The sequence below is a fragment of the Hemibagrus wyckioides genome, linkage group LG06, assembly GCF_019097595.1.
Source record: "Hemibagrus wyckioides isolate EC202008001 linkage group LG06, SWU_Hwy_1.0, whole genome shotgun sequence".
Lineage (NCBI taxonomy): Eukaryota > Metazoa > Chordata > Actinopteri > Siluriformes > Bagridae > Hemibagrus > Hemibagrus wyckioides.
Window position 1 is genome coordinate 33,010,639 of NC_080715.1, and position 22,279 is coordinate 33,032,917.

At 40.7% G+C, this 22,279-nt stretch overlaps 1 protein-coding gene across 5 annotated transcripts; it reads right to left on the reverse strand.

Moving 5' to 3' along the window:
• Positions 1-7,407: 7,407 nt before the first annotated feature.
• Positions 7,408-21,996, reverse strand: LOC131354660 (NACHT, LRR and PYD domains-containing protein 3-like). 5 transcript variants are annotated; one of them, XM_058392581.1, is made up of 13 exons: positions 21,854-21,996; positions 20,521-20,662; positions 20,063-20,179; positions 19,147-19,257; positions 17,995-18,105; positions 17,466-17,523; positions 13,610-13,814; positions 11,735-13,508; positions 11,431-11,604; positions 10,779-10,952; positions 9,823-9,996; positions 9,525-9,701; positions 7,408-8,796 (listed from the first exon to the last, which is right to left on the reverse strand). In XM_058392581.1, the coding sequence occupies exons 3-13, from the start codon at positions 20,173-20,175 to the stop codon at positions 8,784-8,786; spliced, it is 3,084 nt and encodes a 1,027-aa protein (XP_058248564.1). In that variant the 5' UTR covers positions 20,176-20,179; positions 20,521-20,662; positions 21,854-21,996; the 3' UTR covers positions 7,408-8,783. The 5 variants fall into 5 exon arrangements, with proteins under 5 accessions (XP_058248564.1, XP_058248565.1, XP_058248566.1 ...); XM_058392582.1 differs by having other exon boundaries at positions 20,521-20,610; positions 21,854-21,952; XM_058392583.1 differs by lacking the exon at positions 20,063-20,179.
• Positions 21,997-22,279: the final 283 nt, after the last annotated feature.

Here is a 22,279-nt window from a genome sequence, read left to right on the forward strand (position 1 = left end):
AAGGTGGGAGTGGAGGATGCCATTACCTACATGCTACACAGATCCCTCTCTCACCTGGACAGTGGCAGCGGGGCTGTGAGAATAACATTTTTGGACTTCTCCAGTGCATTCAACACCATCCAACTGCTGATTCTCAGAGACAGACTAACAGAGATGGGAGTGAGCTCACATCTGATCGCATGGATCACAGACTACCTGACCGGCAGACCTCAGTATGTGAGACTGGGGGATTACTGGTCTGACACTGTGGTCAGCAGTACGTGGGCACCACAAGGGACTGTTCTTACTCTGGTCCTGTTCACCATCTACACCTCGGACTTTCAGTATAATTCAGAGTTCTGCCACATGCAAAAGTTTGCGGACGATACTGCTATCGTTGGCTGTATCAGGAATGGACAGGAGGAAGAGTACAGAGAACTGATACAGGACTTCGTTGCATGGTGTGACGTTAACCAGCTGCACCTTAACACTACAAAGACCAGGGAGATGGTGGTAGACTTTAGGAGGCCCAGGCCTCAACCTGAGCCTGTGACTATCAATGGCGACTGTATGGAGTTTGTCAAGACCTACAAATACCTTGGAGTACAGCTGGATGAAAAAATGGACTGGACTGCCAACACAGACGATCTGTGCAGGAAAGGACAGACCTGGCTGTACTACACACTACACATAATACACTCCGGTTTATACAGAACTCTCAATAAACTGCTATTTGCACAGGACTCATAAACATGCAGTTTTTGCACATAAACAGTTTTTGCACATCAGCTAGGTCTGTAACCTTAAACACTTGTGTTGCACATTACTTATCTTGTTTTTCATCTAATTCTCCATATTTATTCCTTAAATCTCTGTATTTAGTATTTTTCTGCTATATTTTGTTAAATTGTGTAATATTTTGTTATTTGATATATTTTTTGTTATATTTTTGTATCCTAATTTGGGTATTTTAGTATTTTTGTTATATTCCTTCCTATTTTATCTATTACCTGTGTTTGTGGATACTGCTGGAAGCTGTGAATTTCCCTTTGGGATGAATAAAGTATCTATCTATCTATCTATCTATCTATCTATCTATCTATCTATCTATCTATCTATCTATCTATCTATCTATCTATCTATCTATCTATCTATCTACTAATTAGTAAAGAAAGAAATTCCATTGTAGCCACAAGAAAGAGAAAAGGACTTCTACAGGTTAGCTAGGCAGAGGGCTCGAGATGGGAAGGATGTGCAGCAAGTTAGAGTTATTAAGGATAGAGATGAAAAGGTGCTCACAAGTGAGGAGAGTGTACAGAGGAGGTGAAATGAGTATGAGGAAAATGAGAGGAAAAAAATAGTAGAAGGGGCGAACTATCTGGAATAGAAAATAGATAAGATTAGAAAGGATGAAGTAAGGAAGGCTTTGAAGAGGATGAAAAATGGAAAGGCAGTTGGTCTTGACGACATCCTGGTGGAGGTCTGGAAGTATCTAGGAGAGGCAGCAGTGGAATTTTTAACTAGTTTATTTAACAAGGTTTTAGAGAGTGAGAAGATGCCTGAGGAATGGAGTGGTAGAAGAAGTGTATTAGTGCCAATCTTTAAAAATAAGGGTGACATGCAGAGTTGTAGCAACTATAGGGGGATAAAGTTATGGGAAAGAGTAGTGGAAGCTAGGTTAAGAAAGGCAGTGGAAATTTGTGAGCAGCAGTATGGCTTCATGCCCAGAAAGAGCACAACAGATGCAATTTTTGCTCTGAGAATTTTGATGGAGAAGTATGGGGATGGTCAGAGAGAGTTGCACTGTGTGTTTGTACACTTGGAGAAAGCGTATGACAGGGTGCCAAGAGAAGAGCTGAGGTACTGTATGAGGAAGTCAGGAATAGCAGAGAAGTATGTCAGAGTGGTGCAGGACATGTATGAGAGGAGCAGGACAGTATTGAAGTGTGCTGCAGGTCAGTTCAGAAGTGAAGTTGAAAGTGGAGGTTGGACTGTATCAGGGATCGGCTCTGAGCCCCTTCCTGTTTGCTATGGTGATGGACCAGTTGTCAGAGGTGGTCAGACAGGAGTCTCCTTGGACAATGATGTTTGCAGATGACATTGTTATCTGTAGTAAGAGCAGGGAGCTGGTGGAGGAAAACCTGGAGGTTTGCGCTGGGGAGAAGAGAAATGAAAGTCAGCTGTAGTAAGACTTAGTACATGTGTGACAAAGAAAGGGAGGGAATTGGAACAGTAAGATTACAGGGTGAAGAGGTGAAGAAGGTACAGGAGTTAAGTACTTGGTGTCTGCAGTTCAGAGTAATGGAGAGTGTGGGAAAGAGGTTAAGAAGCAAGTGCAGGCAGGTTGGAATGGGTGGAGAAAGGTGTTGGGAGTTCTGTGAGATAGAAAAATATCAGCGAGAATCAAGAGGAAGGTGTACAAGACAGTGTTGAGACCGGCCATGCTGTATGATTTAGAGACAGTGTCACTGGGGAAGAGACAGGAGTCAGAGCTGGAGGTAGCAGAGCTGAAGATGTTGAAGTTCTTTTTGGGAGTGACAAGGTTGGACAGGATTAGGAACAAATACATCAGAGGGACAGCTCATGTTGGATATTTGGGGGACAAAGTTAGGGAGGCCAGATTAAGATGGTTTGGACATGTTCAGAGGAGGGAGAGTGAATATATTGGTAGGAGAATGTTGGACATGGAGCTGCCAGGCAGGAGGAAAAGAAGAAGGCCAAAGAGGAGGTATATGGATGGAATAAATGAGGATAGTGGGTGCAAGTGTTGAGGATGCAGAAGATAGGGATAGGTGGAGAGAGATGGCTGTGACGACCCATGAAAGGAAAAGCCAAAAGAAAAAGAAGAAGAAGAAGATTGTAGATAAATGTAGAATATTGCAGATAATTATTATTGAATTAGATACTCACTGTTATTTATGTTCACCTCTTCTCAAAGCTCAAGCTATTGTAAAAGCAGCAAGCTGGAGGCAGGCTTGAACAACTCAAAATGCACTTTATTTATTTTTTGTACTTTTATTGTATCAACACACACATGCATACCCTTTGCATTATTCATTGCAAGAGGCTTCTTCTCCATAAGTTCTGATCCCGCTTGGCTGTATATTCTGGCAAAGCGTCTGTGCCTCGGGTCCAGTGTCCAACGAGGCCATGTGGCGGAAGCAGAACAAGAGATGGGTCCTTCCCTTTTTCTTGTCCTCTCCCCTGACTCTGATATCCCCGCTACGGTTTCAGGAGCTCACACTGTGAGGGTTCCCCCAACCCGGAAGAGGATATATTGTTGTCTGCGTCTGACTTTGAGGTGCTTGGGTTAGGCAAGGAGAGGTGTTCCTCTCTTGATCTGCCACCACAGTCAGTGGTGTTCAAGGTGCTCCTCGATGTTTTAACATAAGCTGTCCCTAAATTAAATTTAAACTGGCCTGAAGAGGAAGTTAGTGCCATTTGATCTAAGCTTGACTACCGCTTCCTGACTTCAGGCCATGCCTCTCCCATGCAGGCAGCTGCCGTTTTTCCCTGACCTCCATGCTGAGCTATTGAGGTCCTGAAGGAATCCTTATTCAGCATGCATTTTTCCCCAGCCTCCACTAACTATTCAGCCATTGTTGGGCTTGAAAATCATGGATATACAGCCATGCCCAGGGTTGAAGAGATGCTTGTGAGCTTTCCCTCCCCTACATTGCTGGCATGGATGAAGGCTACGCTCCCTTCTAAGCTGTGTAGAGTCACTTCAGCCTTTGTGGGGAAGGCCTACATGGCAGCAGGCTAAGCTGGTATGTCCCTGCACACCATTGCAGTCTTGCAGGCTTACCAAACTGTGGCTTAACTTAACAGGGATTAAGGACAGAGATAAGTCCTTTCTCCTAGATTCCCTGATTCTCCCTCAGGGCCTGTTCAGGGAAGCAGTGAGCACAGTCTTTGACTGGCACCAAGAGGTGAGGCACCAGTCAGCAGTGTTCAGGGAATTTCTCCCTCACTGCACTAAGCAGCCTGGGCTGTCTTCCAGCCACACCTGACCCCCTAGCTTGCTCAGAGCGGAAATAAGGGCTAGTGTGGCAGACGGTTAACCCCCGCTTATGTCCACCACTTGAGCTTGTGGTGTAAGCCCTCCTCCCTGTTCATCTGCTTTGGGAGCCGGAACAAGGGCAATCTGGTTTCCAAATCTGGTGCACTGGGTAGTAGAGGCCATTACCCAGGCCTATGAGGTCTGTGATACTGCTTCGCCTGTAGGTGTTAGAGCTCACTCTACTAGGGGTATCGCCTCATCCACTGCCTTTGTAATGGATGTTACCCTCCAGGAAATTTGTGCTGTGGCAGGTTGGTCCTGGTCCTTCAGGCTAATTGATGTTCTATTCCTTGCTTGTGCTCTCTCATGGCCCCTGGGACAGACATCGACCAGCATTTACATTACATTTTAGAGGAATGGCTCACATCCCTACTGGTGCAGAAACATTTGCTGTCTAAAATTACTACCTACATCAGGAGGTGAAGTTGTAGGCTTGCAAAGACTTGGTGGATGAAACCAGTTCTGTGAAAACTGCTGCTTCAGCTGTCCTGTACTGAAATAAACACACTGTGCTATCCACTTCTGATCTGCTGGGTTAGTCACTCTATGGAATTTCTTGGGGAAAAACTCACTCACTTCACTTCTGAAAGCTTCAAGTTGATGTCTGGTTTGCTGAAAAGCAATGAACTTCATGATAGAGTGTCTAAGGGAAAACCGCAGCTAACACTTCCTACCTTGATAGAGTGTGATATGATCCCTGATTATAAGTCCCATGTCTCAAGATAGCATACCATCACTCTCTTCAGCTATCAATCGCTGAACAAATCTGATGTTGACCCAAATGTATCAATCCTTTTGCTTTTAGGATGCAACATCATGCAAGTACACAAAGTACATGTACAGATAGATAGGCCATGCAACTTGCCCAAGTGCTTGACCTGGGAGGGGTCATTGTTGGTGAAGCCTACCTGGGGCAGTCCATAAACCAGACAAGATTAATGTCTACAGAACAAATATAATCAGCAATGGTTGTGCCTCCATTCTCAACCCCTGTCCAAACATCACAGTGAAAGATAACTTTGTGTAAGAGTCTATTTTCTTCCTGTTATTTTGTCTTTATCCACCAGATGTCCCCATTTTTCCTCTTTGTTGTGTCTTCCTTAATTGAGTCCCAATTATACTGTGTACAGTATACAGTTGTGCTCAAAGGTTGTGCATACCTTGGGAGAATTTGCAAGATCTGTACCATTTTTTTGTTCAAGAGTTTGCATACCTTTAGTTATTAATATCACTTAATATTGTGTATTGCCCCCTTTAGCATCAATGATGGCATGCAGTCTTTTGTAATAATTGTGTTTGAGGTCCTTAATTCTCTCAGGTGGTATAGCTGCCCATTCTTCTTGGCAAAATGCCTCCAGTTCCTGTAAATGTTTTGGTTGTCTTGCACAAACTGCATGTTTGAGATCTACCCAAAGTGGTTCAATGATATTGAGGTCAGGAGAATGTGGTGGCCACTCCAGAACCTTCACCTTTTTTGCTGTAGCCATTCAAGGGTCAACTTGGCCTTGTGCTTTGAATCATTGTCATATTGAAACATCCCATGTGTGGCTTTAATGCTGTAGAATGCAAATTGTGTTCAAGTACCTCCTTATTGTGCTCCTTGACACAGCACCACCACATTTTTACATAGCAGCCTGTATTTCTCTCAAATTTGTTTGTGGGGTTTTCTTTGCATCCCAAACAATTCTTCTGGCAGTAGTGGGTGACAGGAACTCTTATTTTCCACCACTTTATCAGAGTTTGAACAGTACTGACAGGCATTCAAGTGTAGACTTCATGTGCAAACTTTGGGCACAACTGTGTTTAAACTCCCCAGGATCTCAGTTTCTTTGCTGTTTTTGAAGTTGTGTGGCCTCCTCATGCTTTGCTTTCCTTTCCAGACTGCCTTTTGTTACCTGTGTAAGTTTTGCTTTACTTTTTCAAGAGAAGATTTTTAGCTCCTTTTCCCTGCTTTCTGGTTTTTTGACTTATTTTTGTTCCTTTTTACTGTTTTTTGGAAACTTGCTTTTTGTTAGACAATTTTATAATTTCTGTTTTGTCTCTTCACATTTTGTTTTGGATTTTCTAATAAAGTTTTGAACTGCCACTCTGAGTTGTCTCTGCATTTGGGTTCATACACTGTCCTGTGGCACATATTGAGAACTCTTGACCTTTATGTGGTCTTTGATTTAAATGCAGCATTTGAAGGTATCTCTCTTAATAGTGTGTTGCTGAAAGGGCCAAACATGAATCACATTCTACTTTAAGTGAGAACCCACAGCATTTACTTCAGACATGCAGCAAATGTTTTACTGCTTTATAGTCTGAGAAGTATACAGAGATTATTTAGGTTCCTGAATGAAGGTGCATGTTTTTGGTAACAGCTCTTCACCTGCTGTAGCTGTTTACTGCGTGACAAGGTCTGCTTAAGCTGGAGGGAGTAAGACTCTGCTGGACTCAACACACTTTAGACAATCTACACATTCTGATCAATGGTTCAGCATCTCTTCTGACAGACCCACTCCAGCCACTCTACCATCAACATGAACTGGTTCTCAGGCCAGTCATTTCCTAGCATTTTTGACAGTGAAGAATTACATGCACCAGTCTTTTGTGTTTGTTAATACAGGAGTTTAGACCTAATGTCATGACCAACAAACCAACAGCTCAGACCAGAAACAACGATGTCATTGTTTTCAGCACTTTTCAAGCTGGAAGGTTCTAAATTGTTGAGTTTCCAAGCTTATACATGTTGCCATGTCCTTCCAAAGATATAATACAGCAGACCATAGAGGTTGGTATAACTACACTCAAGTGTATGATCTGCCACCAGCTCAGAGGCCAAATCGAGTGCCAAAAGATGGCAGATTTGCCTGCTGACAGACTTGCAAAGGAGCCACCATTCACCAGTATTGGGCTTGATGTCTTTGTTCCATGGACAATTGTCACACACTGCTCAAGAGGAGGTAGTGCTAAAAACAAATGATGGGAAGTGATCTTTACATGTATGGCAACAACATGTATTGTGACTGCCGCCTCTCAAAAACTCTCTATTTCTCGACCCTCTATTGCTACTACTGCAGTGATGCTGAACAGACAGTGCCAGCTCAGCATCACGTCTGTTGTAGATAGCCAGAGAGCACACGGCATCAAGGACACCACCGTCCAGCTAACTGAGTGACTGTGTCTGTGTTCTGCCCCTCACAGCCTGAGATGCCACAGTATGTACGGGCTGTGCATATAGAAATCATTGTCACCTGAAGCGGCCGATTCACTTGGACGATATTATACTCACCATTGATGAGTGATTTATATACAGACAATGGCATTACACCAACACGTATAAAAAAATCACATACCACAAATATATGCAGCTTTAACACAATTATATTTATTTATATCAATATACATTTTTATTTAAATATTAAATAATTTTCAATAATTCCCAATAACATCCCAGGAGGTTAAGGGGTTAAATTACAACAAGAACAGTTACATGGAAAGATATTGATTATTATATATTATATATTGATTATATTATATTGGTTATTTTACACCCTAAGCTTAACATCATTTTTGTTTACACTATTTACCTAACGGTAACTGCAATAGGTGAGCTAAAAAACCTAAGTTTTTTATTATTACATGTTAATAAAAATGTCACCTTGTTTAGAAAAAAAAAGTTTTTAAAAAGATTTTTTCAAAATTGTGTTAAAGCCAGAAGATAATATTGTACAAGTTATCAATAAATATTACAGTACTATTATGTTGAACTGCTTTTTTTGTTTAACCATGTTGGACACATTGGATCACAAGTTTCCAGTATATGTAGGTTTACACAAGCATAATCTCTGAAAGTATAATTATAAATGGTGAAATTGCGTGTGACTTACAAAAGTGCTCTTAAGTGTCACAGTCTACAAATACACACAATCAGTCTATCATCTCTGTTAGAAGGTAATAAAGCAAGAAAAGGATACAGACACCTCTTTTAAAGTTTCAAAGTGCCTGTTTATGTACTACAGGAAGAGGTAGAACTTTAGAGGTTATTTGAATACCACTGGCTGTCTCATCATGATCATGGTACAGGGCAGAGTGTAATAAGTGTTTTGAGATAACTGGGTTCTGGTCAGTCTTTTGGCCTTGTAGGAGCAGCTATGAAGCCAAAAACATCAGCGTATTAAATTGGTTGCATCGGGTACAGGATGCTAGTAGAGGGATTGTAGCAAAGGGGTGGTGTGGGAGAACTTTGTGGTGGCTGCTTTGTGTTGTTTATCAGTGATGAGATGTCTGCCAGACATGCTGAGATCTGGACAGAATTATGTGTCTGAGGGAGGGAAGGAGAGAATGAGTTGAGTGTAATCTGTATCTAGATCAAACATCAGTCATTGCCATTGAGCAGAGGGAGAACAGAAGTAGACACCAGTGCAGAGTTCTCCATTTCATCCTTGTCACCTGATGTGACTGACTTTCCAGGTAAGAAGCAATCCATTGCCATGCTGTGCTACGAATTCCAAGAATCGTGAGGGTGGACCAGAGAGTCGGGTGGGTAACTGTCTCAAACACTGGAAGGTTGAGGAGTAATGACAGTTTGGCTGATCTAACAGCATGTAGTGTCTCAGTGACAGCCAAAAGGGAAGTCTCTGTGGAATGTCCTGCTTTGAAGCCAGATTAGTTCACAAATTTTGTGAATTCACATAATGTCTTTGCACTGTAAAACAGTCATAATCCTGTGCATGAACTTCATTCCACATCAGAATAGTTATGTATTGATGCTGTAAAAAAGAAGAATTCCTTAATCACAGCCAGCTTTTACATTCTATTTTATATTATAGCCAGTAGAATAAATTAATATAATAAATTAATAATAGACTAAATGATAGCCAGTAGAATAAATGATAGTAAACTGAACAGCATATTCAGAGGCATTGGTACGGTGTGTTGCAGCCACTTTAACTGACATTTTGTGCATCTTCTAACATATCAATATCTGGGACATATCAGTTGTTGTTGTTGTTTAGAAATCTTGTCAGAAGACGTGTTAAGGTCAGAGTGGAAGAACTCGAGTGTTCTGCACAGAGGCCTGACCTTACCCTCACTAAACACCTTTGAAATGAACTGAAACACTGACCTCCTCACCCAACATCAGTGTCTGATCTCACTAATGCTCACAATTCAACATCTAATGGAAAGCCTTCCAGAAGAGTGGAGCTCATGATAACAGTAAAAAGGGGACCTTTGTAATAGGATGTCCAACAAGCACATGTGGCTATCATTATCAGGTGGTCATATAATTTTATCCATATTGTGTAACCCCTACTACTATGTCAGGGACACTGCTAGGCTGAAAATGATCCAAAATACAAACCCAAAGAATACCTGCTCAGTGTTGGTCTTTGGTGGCATTTGATTGAATAGATAGAAAGCTGATTTGCACCTGCAGTAAACTAGAATATTTCTGTTTTATGAATATCTATAAAGTGACAGAAAATCAGTAACTCACTCTAAAGTCTCCAATTTTGAGTTTCGGTCCTGCAGTAAATCTTTCAGCTTAGTCACTCCAGAGTTTCCAGGTTTATTTCCGTACAGATCCAGCTCTTTCAGCTGTGATGAGGCATTTGATCTCAGAGCTGAAACCAGAGCTACAATTCCTTCATCTGTGATACTGCACCCTACCAACCTAGAGACAGAGATACAACAGTGTTACAATTTCAGCACATACTCACTTCTGGTGAGTATATGGATAAGTGTGTGTGTGTGTGTGTGTGTGTGTGAGAGAGAGAGAGAGAGAGAGAACTCACCCCAGTTTCTCCAGAGTACAGTGTGGATTCTGCAGTCCCAAAGAGAGCAGCTTCACTCCTGAATCTTCCAGTTTATTGCTCCTCAGATATAGTTCTCTCAGACTGGAGGAGTTCAAACTGAGAACTGTGGAAAGAGCTGCACAGCTTTCCTCTTGAAGTTCACATGCACGCAACCTGAGAGACATGTAATGATAAATCAGAACATTGGCATTACATCAAACTATCTGAAACTACCTCACATGTCCTGCTCTTGCTGAATCTACCTTATCACTTATTTAGTTGGCCTTATAAAGCCTTTAAGAAACATCCAAAAACAACCAATCCTGGGCCCTGAAAGTGAGAGGATCAAGTCTGTGGGTCCTGCTGTCTTGCAAGGATGTTTATCACATCGACACAATCCCATGGTGCTTTATTCTAACTTGACAGTTAGTGTTGAGCTTATAGTTAGAGTTGTTCTCAATCCTCTTCCATGAATTTATCAACAAAATATAAACATTGTAGCTGTGCACAATTCCAAGATTTGTTGCAAGAAGGCCATCATGCAGGACCAAGCCATTTCTGAGCTCAGGTCCATATATGTACATTTGCTGTCCAGGGTGCAGACAGCTTCTTTGTGTTTGGCCTTGGCATCAGGTATGTGGAGGACTAAGGGTAACTTGCCAAGCCAAGGCTTGCCACAACATCGCCTGTAAACTTGATTGATTGGACTCATAGACGGACCAAAACCAAGTAATGTAGTAAATCAAAAAGATTCAGGAAGATTATCGTAAATGGATATTAGTTTCCAAACCAAAGGTTTCTGTACTTGGACCCACTCTCCTCTGTCGATCACTGAACAGACTCACCCTGGGTATCAGTTCATGTTAAATGTGCCTGAGTATACATGTTATGTTTAAGCGCTTTCATTTCGAAAATCATACACATACACATTATTTGATTCTATATGAGACTCTCACCAGAGTATCTCCAGTTTACAGTTTGGATCCTTTAGTCCCTTAGAGAGCTTCTTTACTCCTGAATCATACAGTTTATTCCCACTTAAGTTCAATTCTTTTAGACTGGAGGAGTTAGAACTGAGAACTGAGGACAGCACTGCACAGCTTTCCTCTGTGAGATTGCATTTACACAACCTGGGAGAGAAAGAAGTAGTAAAAACAACATTACACAGATATTTTATTCCATTATTCTTAATTTTACATCACATTCATTTATTGGCAAACTTACAGTCATGACAGGTTACAACTTAAGGAACTGTTCTGTCAAATCAAGGAATGATCTCTGAATCACTCAAAAAAAATGTTCATACTTGACATCCAGAATGACTACATTGTTTAAATTAAAAGGAAATCAAGAAATCCTTGTGGCCTTTTGACCTATCTACAATTCAGCCTGACATACCCATAGAGATTTGTTCTGCAACTTCAATACACTATGTTATAGAGTGTAACTCGACTTAGAGAGAGTTACACATATGTGACACACACCATTACTAACATGTACATAAAATTATCTCCATTGACAAACACTGCAGAGACATAGTGCCTTTACACTATAAATATAGGTCAACTTAGCTCATGTGTGTTTGTGTATGAAAACTGATGGTCTCACCACAGTAGTTCCAGTTTACAGTGTGGATTCTTCAGTCCATCAGAGAGCAGCTTCACTCCTGAATCCTGCAGGTTATTCATACTCAGGTCCAGTTCTCTCAGACTGGTGTACTTTGAGCTGAGAACTGAGGACAGAGCTGTACAGCTTTCCTCTGTCAGGTTACACATACTCATCCTGGGAGAGAATATAATTATACATCAAAACACACATAAAACAGAAGAAGAAACGTTATCAACACGTTATATACATTTATATCTATCTATATATAAATGAGTGCAATAAAATATATTATGGCAATACTCACACAGCTTGAACTGATGTTTTAACCACTGGGAGCAACCTCAGGAGACATTCTTCTGATGGATGATATTTCATCAAGTCAAACTCCTTCAGTTCCTCCTGCGAGCTCAGTAATACAAACACCAGAGCTGACCACTGAGCAGGAGAGAGTCTGGTTCCACTGAGAGCACTTTTATTGGTTCTGTTCAGGTAATTTTGAATTTCTTTCACTAGTCTATTATCGTTCATTTCATTCAGACAATGGAAAAGATTAATGAATTTCTCTGGAGATGGATTCTCTCTGATTTTCCTCCTGATATAGTTGACCGTGTCCTTTTTGTTATTAGAACTACGTACTGTCTGTGGCAGTAAGTTTTGTAAAAGAGTCTGATTGGACTCCAGTGAGAGACCCAGAAGGAAGCGGAGGAACAGGTCCAAGTGTCCATTCTCACTCTGTAAGGCCTTGTCCACTGCACACTTCAGGAGGTCAGAGATGTTTGGTTTTTTAAAGATATAAATAATCTTAGTGCTTTCCTCCCCTATCACAATTTTGTTGTCTAATATGAAGGTAATAAATACATATAAAGCAGCCAGAAACTCTTGAACACTCAGATGTACAAAGCTGAACACTTTCCCCAAGTGAAGACCAAACTCCTCTCTGAAGATCTGGGTACACACTCCTGAGTACAGTGACACTTCTCTGACATCAATGCCACACTCTCTCAGGTCTTTCTCATAGAAGATCAGGTTTCCTTTCTCCAGCTGGTGGAAAGCCAGTTTTCCCAGCGCCAAGATAGTCTCTCTGGTCTGCTGCATATCAGGGTCACATTTCTGATGGTACTTTAGGTCCTTGTGTTTGATCTGAAAGATCAGGAAATGTGTAAACATTTGAGTCAGAGTCTTGGGGATCTCTCCACTATCTGCTTCACCAAACATTCTCTCTAGAACAGTGGCTGAGATCCAGCAGAAGACTGGGATGTGGCACATGATGTAGAGGCTTCTTGAAGATTTAACATGTTCGACAATTTTATTTGCCAGGCTCTGATCACTGATCCTTTTCCTGAAGTACTTCTTTTTCTGAGTATCAGTAAAGCCTCGTACCTCTGTTACCTGGTCTACACACTCAAGAGGGATCTGATTGGCTCCTGGCCGAGATGTTATCCAGAGGAGAGCAGAGGGCAGCAGATTCCCCTTAATGAGGTTCGTCAGCAGAACATCCACTGAGGCTGACTCTGTCATATCACACAATCTCTCATTCTTCTGGAAATTTAGAGGAAGTCGACACTCATCCAGACCATCAAAGATGAACAGGACTTTGTAGAAGTCACAGTCTATTAATTCTAGATTTCTAATTTCTGGGAAAAAGTGATGTAGAAGTTTCATCAGACTGAGTTTTTTCTCCTTCATCAGATTTAGCTCTCTAAAGGGAAGTGGAAACATGAAGGTGATGTCCTGATTAGCTTTTCCTTCAGCCCAGTCCAGAATGAACTTCTGCACAGAGACTGTTTTTCCAATTCCAGCAACTCCTTTAGTCAGCACAGTTCTGATGGACTTGTCCTTAAAGAGGTCATTACAGTTGATGGGTGTCTCATGTGTTGCTGGTCTCCTGGACACTGTCTCAATCTGTCTTACCTCATGTTCTTTATTGATGTCTTCACTCCAACCCTCTGTGATGTAGAGCTCTGTGTAGATCTCATTCAGAAGTGCTGAGCTTCCAGGCTTTGAGATTCCTTCATTAATGATTTTACATTTCTCACTTATTTTGGATTTAATTTTTTTATGAATCCTATTGTCCAGCCCTAACAAACAACAGAATATAATGAATGTTTTGCAGTATGTACAAAAAAGATCAAGGGTTAGGGTTAGTGTAAAGGGATGGAATAATGTTATGAGCTCTTACTGGTCTGCACTGTGTTGGCAAGATCTGAACAGTTTAACTTCTTCAGTAGGTGCATTAGGATCTTCTGTACACCCTCTCTGGCAGAGCTCTGATCCTCATCATCATCCACTTCCCTCTCAGAGCAGGATGTGTGATCTGAATTTAGCAGAGCCTGGATATTTTTCAGTTCATTCTTCAGGAGAGTGAAGGCTTTATGCTCCAACTCCTGAGTAGTGAAAGAAATAAAAAAAAAAACCTCACAGAAATTCAAGATAAAAGTACCATAAGACTACAATGAGGTATGAATGTTATATTAGAAAGGTTGCGCTTGGAAGTGTCTTATGAGGTTTGAGAGAATTGTATGACAGTTGAGAGTCTAAAGTGCTTACTTGAAGCCTTGGTCACAGGCAATGGTGCCTAGCTAAATGCACTTTTGCCTTTTGAAGTTCCAGCTAGAGAGCCTCACATTACAGAATATAGAATAGAATAGAATAGAATAGAATAGAATAGAATAGAATAGAAGCCTTTATTTATCACATATACTGTAAAACACCGTGAGATTCTTTCTTTGCACGTCTCAACTTTGGAAGTTGGGGTCAAAGTGCATTGTCAGCCATGATACAGCACCCCTGGAGCAGTGAGGGTTGAGAGCCTTGCTCAGGGGCCCAGTGGTAGCAGCTTGAACCCTGATCCTCTGATCAACAACCCAGAGCCTTAACCATTTGAGTTACCACTGCCCCACATGATATGGAATGATATAGAATTTCACTGCCCACAGCAACCAACATACTTTAATATGGAGACTTATAATTAGAGTTCAGATGAGGCATTTAAATGAAACTCATACTTTGTGGGTGTTCTTCTCTTTTCAAAGTCAAAGTCAAAGTCAAAGAAGCTTTATAGTCACTTCAATCATATATAACTGATGCAGTACACAGTGAAATGAAACAACGTTCCTCCTAGACCAAAGGTGCTACACATAACAAAGACAAAGTACAGTGACACAGACAAACAGAGCTAAACATAGAGATAAAACTAAACTATACTTAAGGTGCAAGAAAAACTAAACATACAACAGAAGTGCACAGGATGACAAGACAAACAACATGTAGATCGACTCAAAAAGAACAGTGCAAAAGAACAGTGTAGACAGTGAGTGTCTATCCGAGACGGTGCAATTCCCAAACCAGGCAGTGATGCAGCTGCTCAGGATGCTCTCGATGGTCCCTCTGTAGACGGTGGTCAGGATGGGAGGTGGAAGATGAGAGTTCCTCAGCCTTCACAGGATGGTCATGATGGGAGGTCGAAGATGAGCCTTCCTTAGCCTTCGCAGGAAGTAGAGACACTGCTGGGCTTTTCTGGTGATGGAACTGGTGTTGAGTGACCAGGTGAGGTCCTCTGCCAGGTGAACACCAAGGAATTTGGTGCTCTTGACGATCTCCACGATGTACCCATCGATGTTCAGTGGAGAATGGTCACTCCATGCTCTCCTGAAGTTAACAACCATCTCTTTAGTCTTGTCTATGTTCAGGGAGAGGTTGTTGGCTCTGCACCAGGCTGTGAGTTGCTGCACCTCCTCTCTATATGCTGATTCGTCATTCTTGCTGATGAGACCCACCACGGTCATGTCATCAGCGAGGCGAACTTGATGATGTGGTTGGAGCTGTGCATTACTGCACAGTCATGAGTCAGCAGAATGAACAGCAGTGGACTGAGCACACAGCCCTGAGGAGCTCCAGTGCTCAGTGTGGTGGTGCTGGAGGTGCTGTTCCCGATCCGGACTGACTGATGTCTACCAGTCAGGAAATCCAGGATCCAATTGCAGAGGGAGGTGTTGATGCCCAGCAGACTCAGCTTCTCGATCAGGTGCTGAGGAATGATCGTATTGAATGCTGATCTGAAGTCAATGAACAGCATTCGTAGGTAAGTGTCTTTATTGTCCAGGTGTATGAGGGCCAGATGGAGGGTTGTGGTGATGGCATTGTCTGTGGAGCAATTTGGACGATACACAAACTGCATGGGGTCAAGTGAAGGTGGCAGCAGGTTCTTAATGTGCCTCATGATGAGCCTCTCGAAGCACTTCATGATGATGGGTGTAAGTGCAATGGGACGGGAGTCATTGAGACAGGACACTGGAGACTTCTTCGGCACAGGGATGATGGTGGTTGACTTTAGGCATATTGGGACGATGGTGCTGCTCAGGGAGATGTTAAAGATGTCTGTGAAGACATCTGCTAGCTGTTCTGCACATTCCCTTAGCACTCTGCCAGGAATGTTGTCTGGTCCAGCAGCTTTCCAAGGGTTAACTCTGCGTTAACTCTACCTACTGCTCTGGACACCTTTGCAGTCATCCACGGCTTCTGGTTTGATCGTGTGGTGATGGACTTGGAGACAGTCACGTCATCGATGCACTTTCCGATGAAGCTGGTCACTGATGACGTGTATTCCTCCAAGTCTGTGCTGTCGCCATTGGTTGCAGCCTCCCTGAACATGTCCCAGTCAGTGCACTCGAAACAGTCCTGAAGAGCAGAGATGGCTCCTGCTGGCCAGGTTTTAACCTGTTTCAGAACCAGTTTAGAGCGTCTGACGAGTGGTCTGTGTGCTGGAATCAACATCACAGAGATGTGGTCTGCGTGGCTGAGGTGGGGGCAGGGCTCCGAACGATACACGCCGGGAATGTTTGTGTAAACAAGATCCAGCATGTTCGCCCCTCTCATAGCAAAGTCCACATGCTGATGGAATTTAGGGAGCACTGTTTTGAGATTTGCATGATTGAAATCTCCGGTGATGATAGGCAGTCCGTCGGGGTGAGCATTCTGCAGCTCACTAATAGCTCTGTACAGCTCACACAGAGCCTCCTTAGCATTAGTGCTGAGTGGAATGTACACTCCGATTATGGTTATATTGTGATTAACATCAATTTTATATGAAGATGTGCTCCCAGGTGGTACAGTTTATCATGCCATCATCTGGACTAACTGATAAAACTTTCTTGACATGTCAGTAAAGCTGACTGATCTGGGGCCTTTATTAGTTGGTTTCATATCATTATTTGGCCCTTTACTTTACAGGTGGGTCCACCACACTAGGCATTGCAGTAGGGTGTTTTGCATCTAAGATTTTAATTGATGACTGACTATGAAAATTGTGTGAAGTCCAGACTAGATTGTATAGTAAACTGCTTCTCATGGATGCTTCTTGCCCTCACTTTTTACAGGGTTCTGTGCAAACTCAAGGACTCTTCTTAATGCATTTTCATCAAGATTTTGTTCTATATCTATGAAACATGGCTGCCTGGTATATTAGATAAAGGAACAGGGCCAGTGAAATTATGCAAAGACCATTTAGCAATTCGAATAACTTTAACCAATGACCTAAAGATACTGTGAATAGTCTTTGGGGTCTGACAGACTATCCTCATTTTTAAAAGCTAGGTAGATGTGTCCTACTTTAGTGTATGCCATTTAATACATGTCTAAAATTACAGCGATATTATTATTATTATTATTATTATTATTATTATTATTATTATTATTCAGATCCCTTAACACAGTTCAGATTGTCTGAGCACTTCACTGAAGTTATACAAATCAATTTTTTTAATATTTATATAATATGAGATTTTTTAATAGTGTTAAACCATCAACTTTAAACTCAAGCATTTACATTTAAGGAAAAGGTATCTGTGCTCTCTCAGGCTGGGTACACCTGTAATCTTTACTCTCTGATTAAACTCACTGTGGTGAGAATGAAAATAACTAATAAATAACTAAACAAAAGATCAAATACAATTACATCATGTAGCTTTACACAGTGTTTTCAAATACTTGTTTTACACACACATTCCCACATACATACACACACCCAAAACATTTACCTTGAACATAGATTCCTGTTGATATCTGCTGGTTATTTTTGATTTCTCCTCTTGAGGTCTGCAAACAGGAAAAAATATGATACAAAATTTAAATTTGGATTTAACCCAAACTTCTTCTTACCAGTTGCTGGGAATTGCAGCATCATGCAGTCTTTTTCCTGTTCCACACATTGTTTCAGCAAGGACGTGGTTTATAAAGTGTTTGTGAATGAATGGAGGATGCTAAGTTTTACCCTGGGTGGTGTACAGTGAGTGCTGACTGCTGAACAGAGAGAAACAGTGGCCTAGAGCAAAATAATTTCCCCTGACAGTGTTCTGCTGAGCCTCATGTGAGAGTCTAAACTCTCTTAACCTCTTTCCCACCAAAACATGCATTTTGAGAGGAAAGAAAAGGGGAAGAAACGTGAGCTGAGGTCCCTTTTACGGTCTCCCAAGAAGTGATTGGCAGAGTTTGAGTTGTGAAACCTGAAAGTCATTTCTGTATGAAAGATTTATTAAGTGAAACATTTTAAGATTGATTTTACCATACCTTGGTGAACTGTCTCTATTATTAGCTTTGAAATTCCATGGTTGATCTATTGAGGTTTCACTCGTCATAGACACATGGCTTGGTTCAGGTGAGTCTAACCTCTCTGTCAAGCTAGGACACACAAAATTTAGGGGAATTTAGGGCTCAGTAAAGATAAAATTGTGACTTTAACAAAATAATTCAAGGCAAATTATATAAAGAGGAGTCAACAGATAAAAGTATGTCATAATTATAGTATATATATCAGAATAATTTCAGAATTGTTTTTGTCTATTCCTCATTTCTGGCATGTTTAACTAGAAAAGAAAGCCAAGATGTCATTTCCAGGCAAAGAAGCACAGACACTTTTCAGAGTATGTTCTGAAATATGTTCATATGAGCCAAGTTTACACTATCATTTATTTTGGGGCTCCAGTATGTTTTTAGATGAAGAGTGTGAACTGAGAAGACGTCATTCAAGCCTGAGCTTGTTCATAATGAGACTCGTCTCAGGGTGATCAGTGCATATTCTTCACCTTGTTTAAAATATATCCCTCTAATACACAGTGATGACCTCAGTCAATGGAAAGTTCTCTAGAGCTCCAGATCTTGTGGAGGTTTCTATAAATTATTGCAATTAACCAGAATGATCAAAAAGTAATAAAGAACAAGCCAATAAGGTGTGGGAGTCACTATCCAGCATCATGTGCATGTATGAACATTCAGAGAAGCTTCTTGTTATAGTTTAATGATTATTATTTTTTGTATGTTAAGTTTTTCTTTTTCTTGCCTCAGGACAACATTGTCACAATGTGTTTTATGTGCAAGGACGTGGTTTATAAAGTGTTTGTGAATGAATGGAGGATGCTAAGTTTTACCCTGGGTGGTGTACAGTGAGTGCTGACTGCTGAACAGAGAGAAACAGTGGCCTAGAGCAAAATAATTTCCCCTGACAGTGTTCTGCTGAGCCTCATGTGAGAGTCTAAACTCTCTTAACCTCTTTCCCACCAAGACATGCATTTTGAGAGAAAGAAAAGGGGAAGAAACGTGAGCTGAGGTCCCTTTTACGGTCTCCCAAGAAGTGATTGGCAGAGTTTGAGTTGTGAAACCTGAAAGTCATTTCTGTATGAAAGATTTATTAAGTGAAACATTTTAAGATTGATTTTACCATACCTTGGTGAACTGTCTCTATTATTAGCTTTGAAATTCCATGGTTGATCTATTGAGGTTTCACTCGTCATAGACACATGGCTTGGTTCAGGTGAGTCTAACCTCTCTGTCAAGCTAGGACACACAAAATTTAGGGGAATTTAGGGCTCAGTAAAGATAAAATTGTGACTTTAACAAAATAATTCAAGGCAAATTATATAAAGAGGAGTCAACAGATAAAAGTATGTCATAATTATAGTATATATATCTGTACTGTATATCAAACAGCCATAACATGAAACTACTGACTGGTAAATTGAATGAGATTACCTTGTGATAGGATTTATTAAGCAGTAAGTAAACAGTCAGATATTAGCAACTTTGTGACCAAATTGGGATGGCTAGATGACTGGGTCAGAGCATCTCCAATATGCCAGTACCTAATAAAACTGGTCCAAGGAAGGACAACTGATGAACTGGTGACATGGTCACGGACACCCTTGGCTCACTTATGTGCATGAGGAATAAAGGTTATGTCTGGTCCGAGGCAGTGTGATGCCCAGGGCAATGTTTTGCTGGGAAACGATGGATCCTGGCATTCATGTGGATGTTACTTTGACATGTATCACCTACCTAAACACTGTTGCAGACCAAGTACACCCCTTTATGGTAATGGTATTACCTAATGTTTGTCCTCTTTCAACAGTATAATGCTCCTTGATATACTGCAAATATTGTTCAGCAACAGTTTGAGGCTGTGGATCTCAATACAATAGAGCATCTGTGGAATGTGTGGGAAATTTAAGTCTGATTCATGGAGGCTTCACCTCACAACTTACAGGACTTAAAGTATCTGCTGTTAACATCAGCTTAGAGGTCTGTGGAGTCCATGCCTCGATGGGTAATGTATGTATGAGGAGCACCTTCACATCATCCTTACCTCAGGTCAGTGAAACTGTTTTTATCTTTCATGTTCCATGGTTGAGCTACTGACCAGTCAGTCTTCACAGACATATGGCTGGGTTCAGATGAGTCAGAAGTCTCACCCTCCATCAGACTAAAGCCAATAGGACAATTACATATGAAGTATTATTTATATAAATCTTTTTAATTACATAATAATTTCCCCACTCAGAGACTGACTTCTCTAAACTCTCCTACATCAGGACAGTACATGAAAAACAATTTTCATTTAAATTCAGATTTCCATTTCCATTTTTCCATTTCAAAATCCACTTTCATTATCAGACTAAAGCTGGAAAAATCAGATTTCATTAAGTCATAAATTAAACTGGCATTTATTAACAGGGACACTTTATTAGGAAAATCTGTATCCTTGCACATTAACCAGTAAGACATGGCAGTAGCAAAGTACACAAAATGGTGCACACACATTACCTGTTTTCTGAACCAGTCCTGCCACTCAGTCACTCATCAGGCATCTTTGGCATGCAGCAGAATGGGAAACTCACTGTACCATCTGCGTAGCTGACAGATATGACGTAATCCTTCACTCTCATTTCATCAGTATCATGAATGTCTAAAAAAACAGTTTTTACTGTCTTTACCGTTTTTTCAAAAGACTCAATTCTGAAGCTTCTTTTTTCAAGAACTCTTCATGTAATCTACATTACTAACATGAATCTTGGCAAAAAAATTTATCTCACTCAAACCTCAAACACTTCATACATGTCTTGAAATAAACTCACACATACATGTCACAAAATAAACTCACATATAAACGTCTCAAAATAAACTCATCCAACCAACACAAATGCAACAATTCTCACTTAGAAAGCAGACATTTTCACTCGTTCACACTGACCTCAACAAGACAACAGAAGAATTACAGAAATGATCAACTTCTGAGTTCTTTGAAGTTTTAATGATTTTTCTCATAAATAAGTGTTTCTTTATAAAATCAGAAAAACACTTTTTCACTTTTCTGACTGTACTAAAGAACATGCACAAGAGCGAATCTGAAATGCTGCAGTTTTCTTCAGAAATCCATTATTCTTTCTAGATCTTAATAGAAGTTCATCATCCTCCCTCTCTCTTTCTCTCTTCTTTCCCACCATCCTTTACATGTTTCCAAACCAAATCACTCTGAAGCTCTTTTTACTGAAAACAAGACTAAAAACAGGACACTGAGTGGACATTCCTCTGAAACTGCAGTTAGCCATGTTGAGAACAATTATTACTATTCTGATTTTCTATATTTTTCAGTCTGTAGAACTGTGTGAAATTAGCTGTCATTGTGTGTGAATGTGACATTATAAGCACGAGTGCAACTGATCATCTGAATAAATCTTACTGTGTAAAAGTTACGGTGCAGCTTTCTATTCCTCACTAAAGTAGACAGAGCATGGATCGAACATGGATTCCTACATTTACTATGAAAGTAAAGGTACAAAACAAGAGTCACCGAAGACAAAGACATCCGCCACAGATCACAGATCCTGATGGTACATTTGTAAAGCTTCAGACAAACTTATTTTAACATAACTAACATCTGCGATATTTCTCTCAAATGTTCAGTAGCATGATGCTAAAAAGTTGAATGCTGATAAGAATGTAGCGAGTAACAGCCAAATGCAATGAATTCACAGACTTCTCAGTAACAAATTAACCTTTTTAACAACTGTAGTATGCAATCACACACAATAGTTATAATACTCAGTTCAAAGGATTCCAAATATTATAGACTCTTATTATAGATTTATATACTTACTGTTCTTTATGTCCACCTCCTCACAAAGCTCGAGCTGTTTTGAATGTTTCTCAGAAACAAAAATGAGACCAGTGCTCTGACAAAGGAATGTGGGCCTTCCAGTGATTACCAGAAACACACAAAAACTCTGCTGTGCTGGAATTTCAGAATTGTTTTTGTCTATTCCTCATTTCTGGCATGTTTAACTAGAAATGAAAGCCAAGATGTCATTTCCAGGCAAAGAAGCACAGACACTTTTCAGAGTATGTTCATATGAGCCAAGTTTACACTATCATTTATTTTGGGGCTCCAGTATGTTTTTAGATGAAGAGTGTGAACTGAGAAGACGTCACTCAAGCCTGAGCTTGTTCATAATGAGACTCGTCTCAGGGTGATCAGTGCATATTCTTCACCTTGTTTAAAATATATCCCTCTAATACACAGTGA

Coding starts and splice junctions, on each gene's coding strand:
- LOC131354660 (XM_058392581.1), bottom strand. CDS start 20,175: ATGGAGGGTGAGACTTCTGACTCATCTGAACCCAGCCATATGTCTGTG. Junction 19,258..20,062: donor AACAGTTTCACTGACCTGAG/GTAAGGATGATG, acceptor TGTGTGTCCTAG/CTTGACAGAGAGGTTAGACT. Junction 11,605..11,734: donor AAAACATCAGTTCAAGCTGT/GTGAGTATTGCC, acceptor ATTCTCTCCCAG/GATGAGTATGTGTAACCTGA.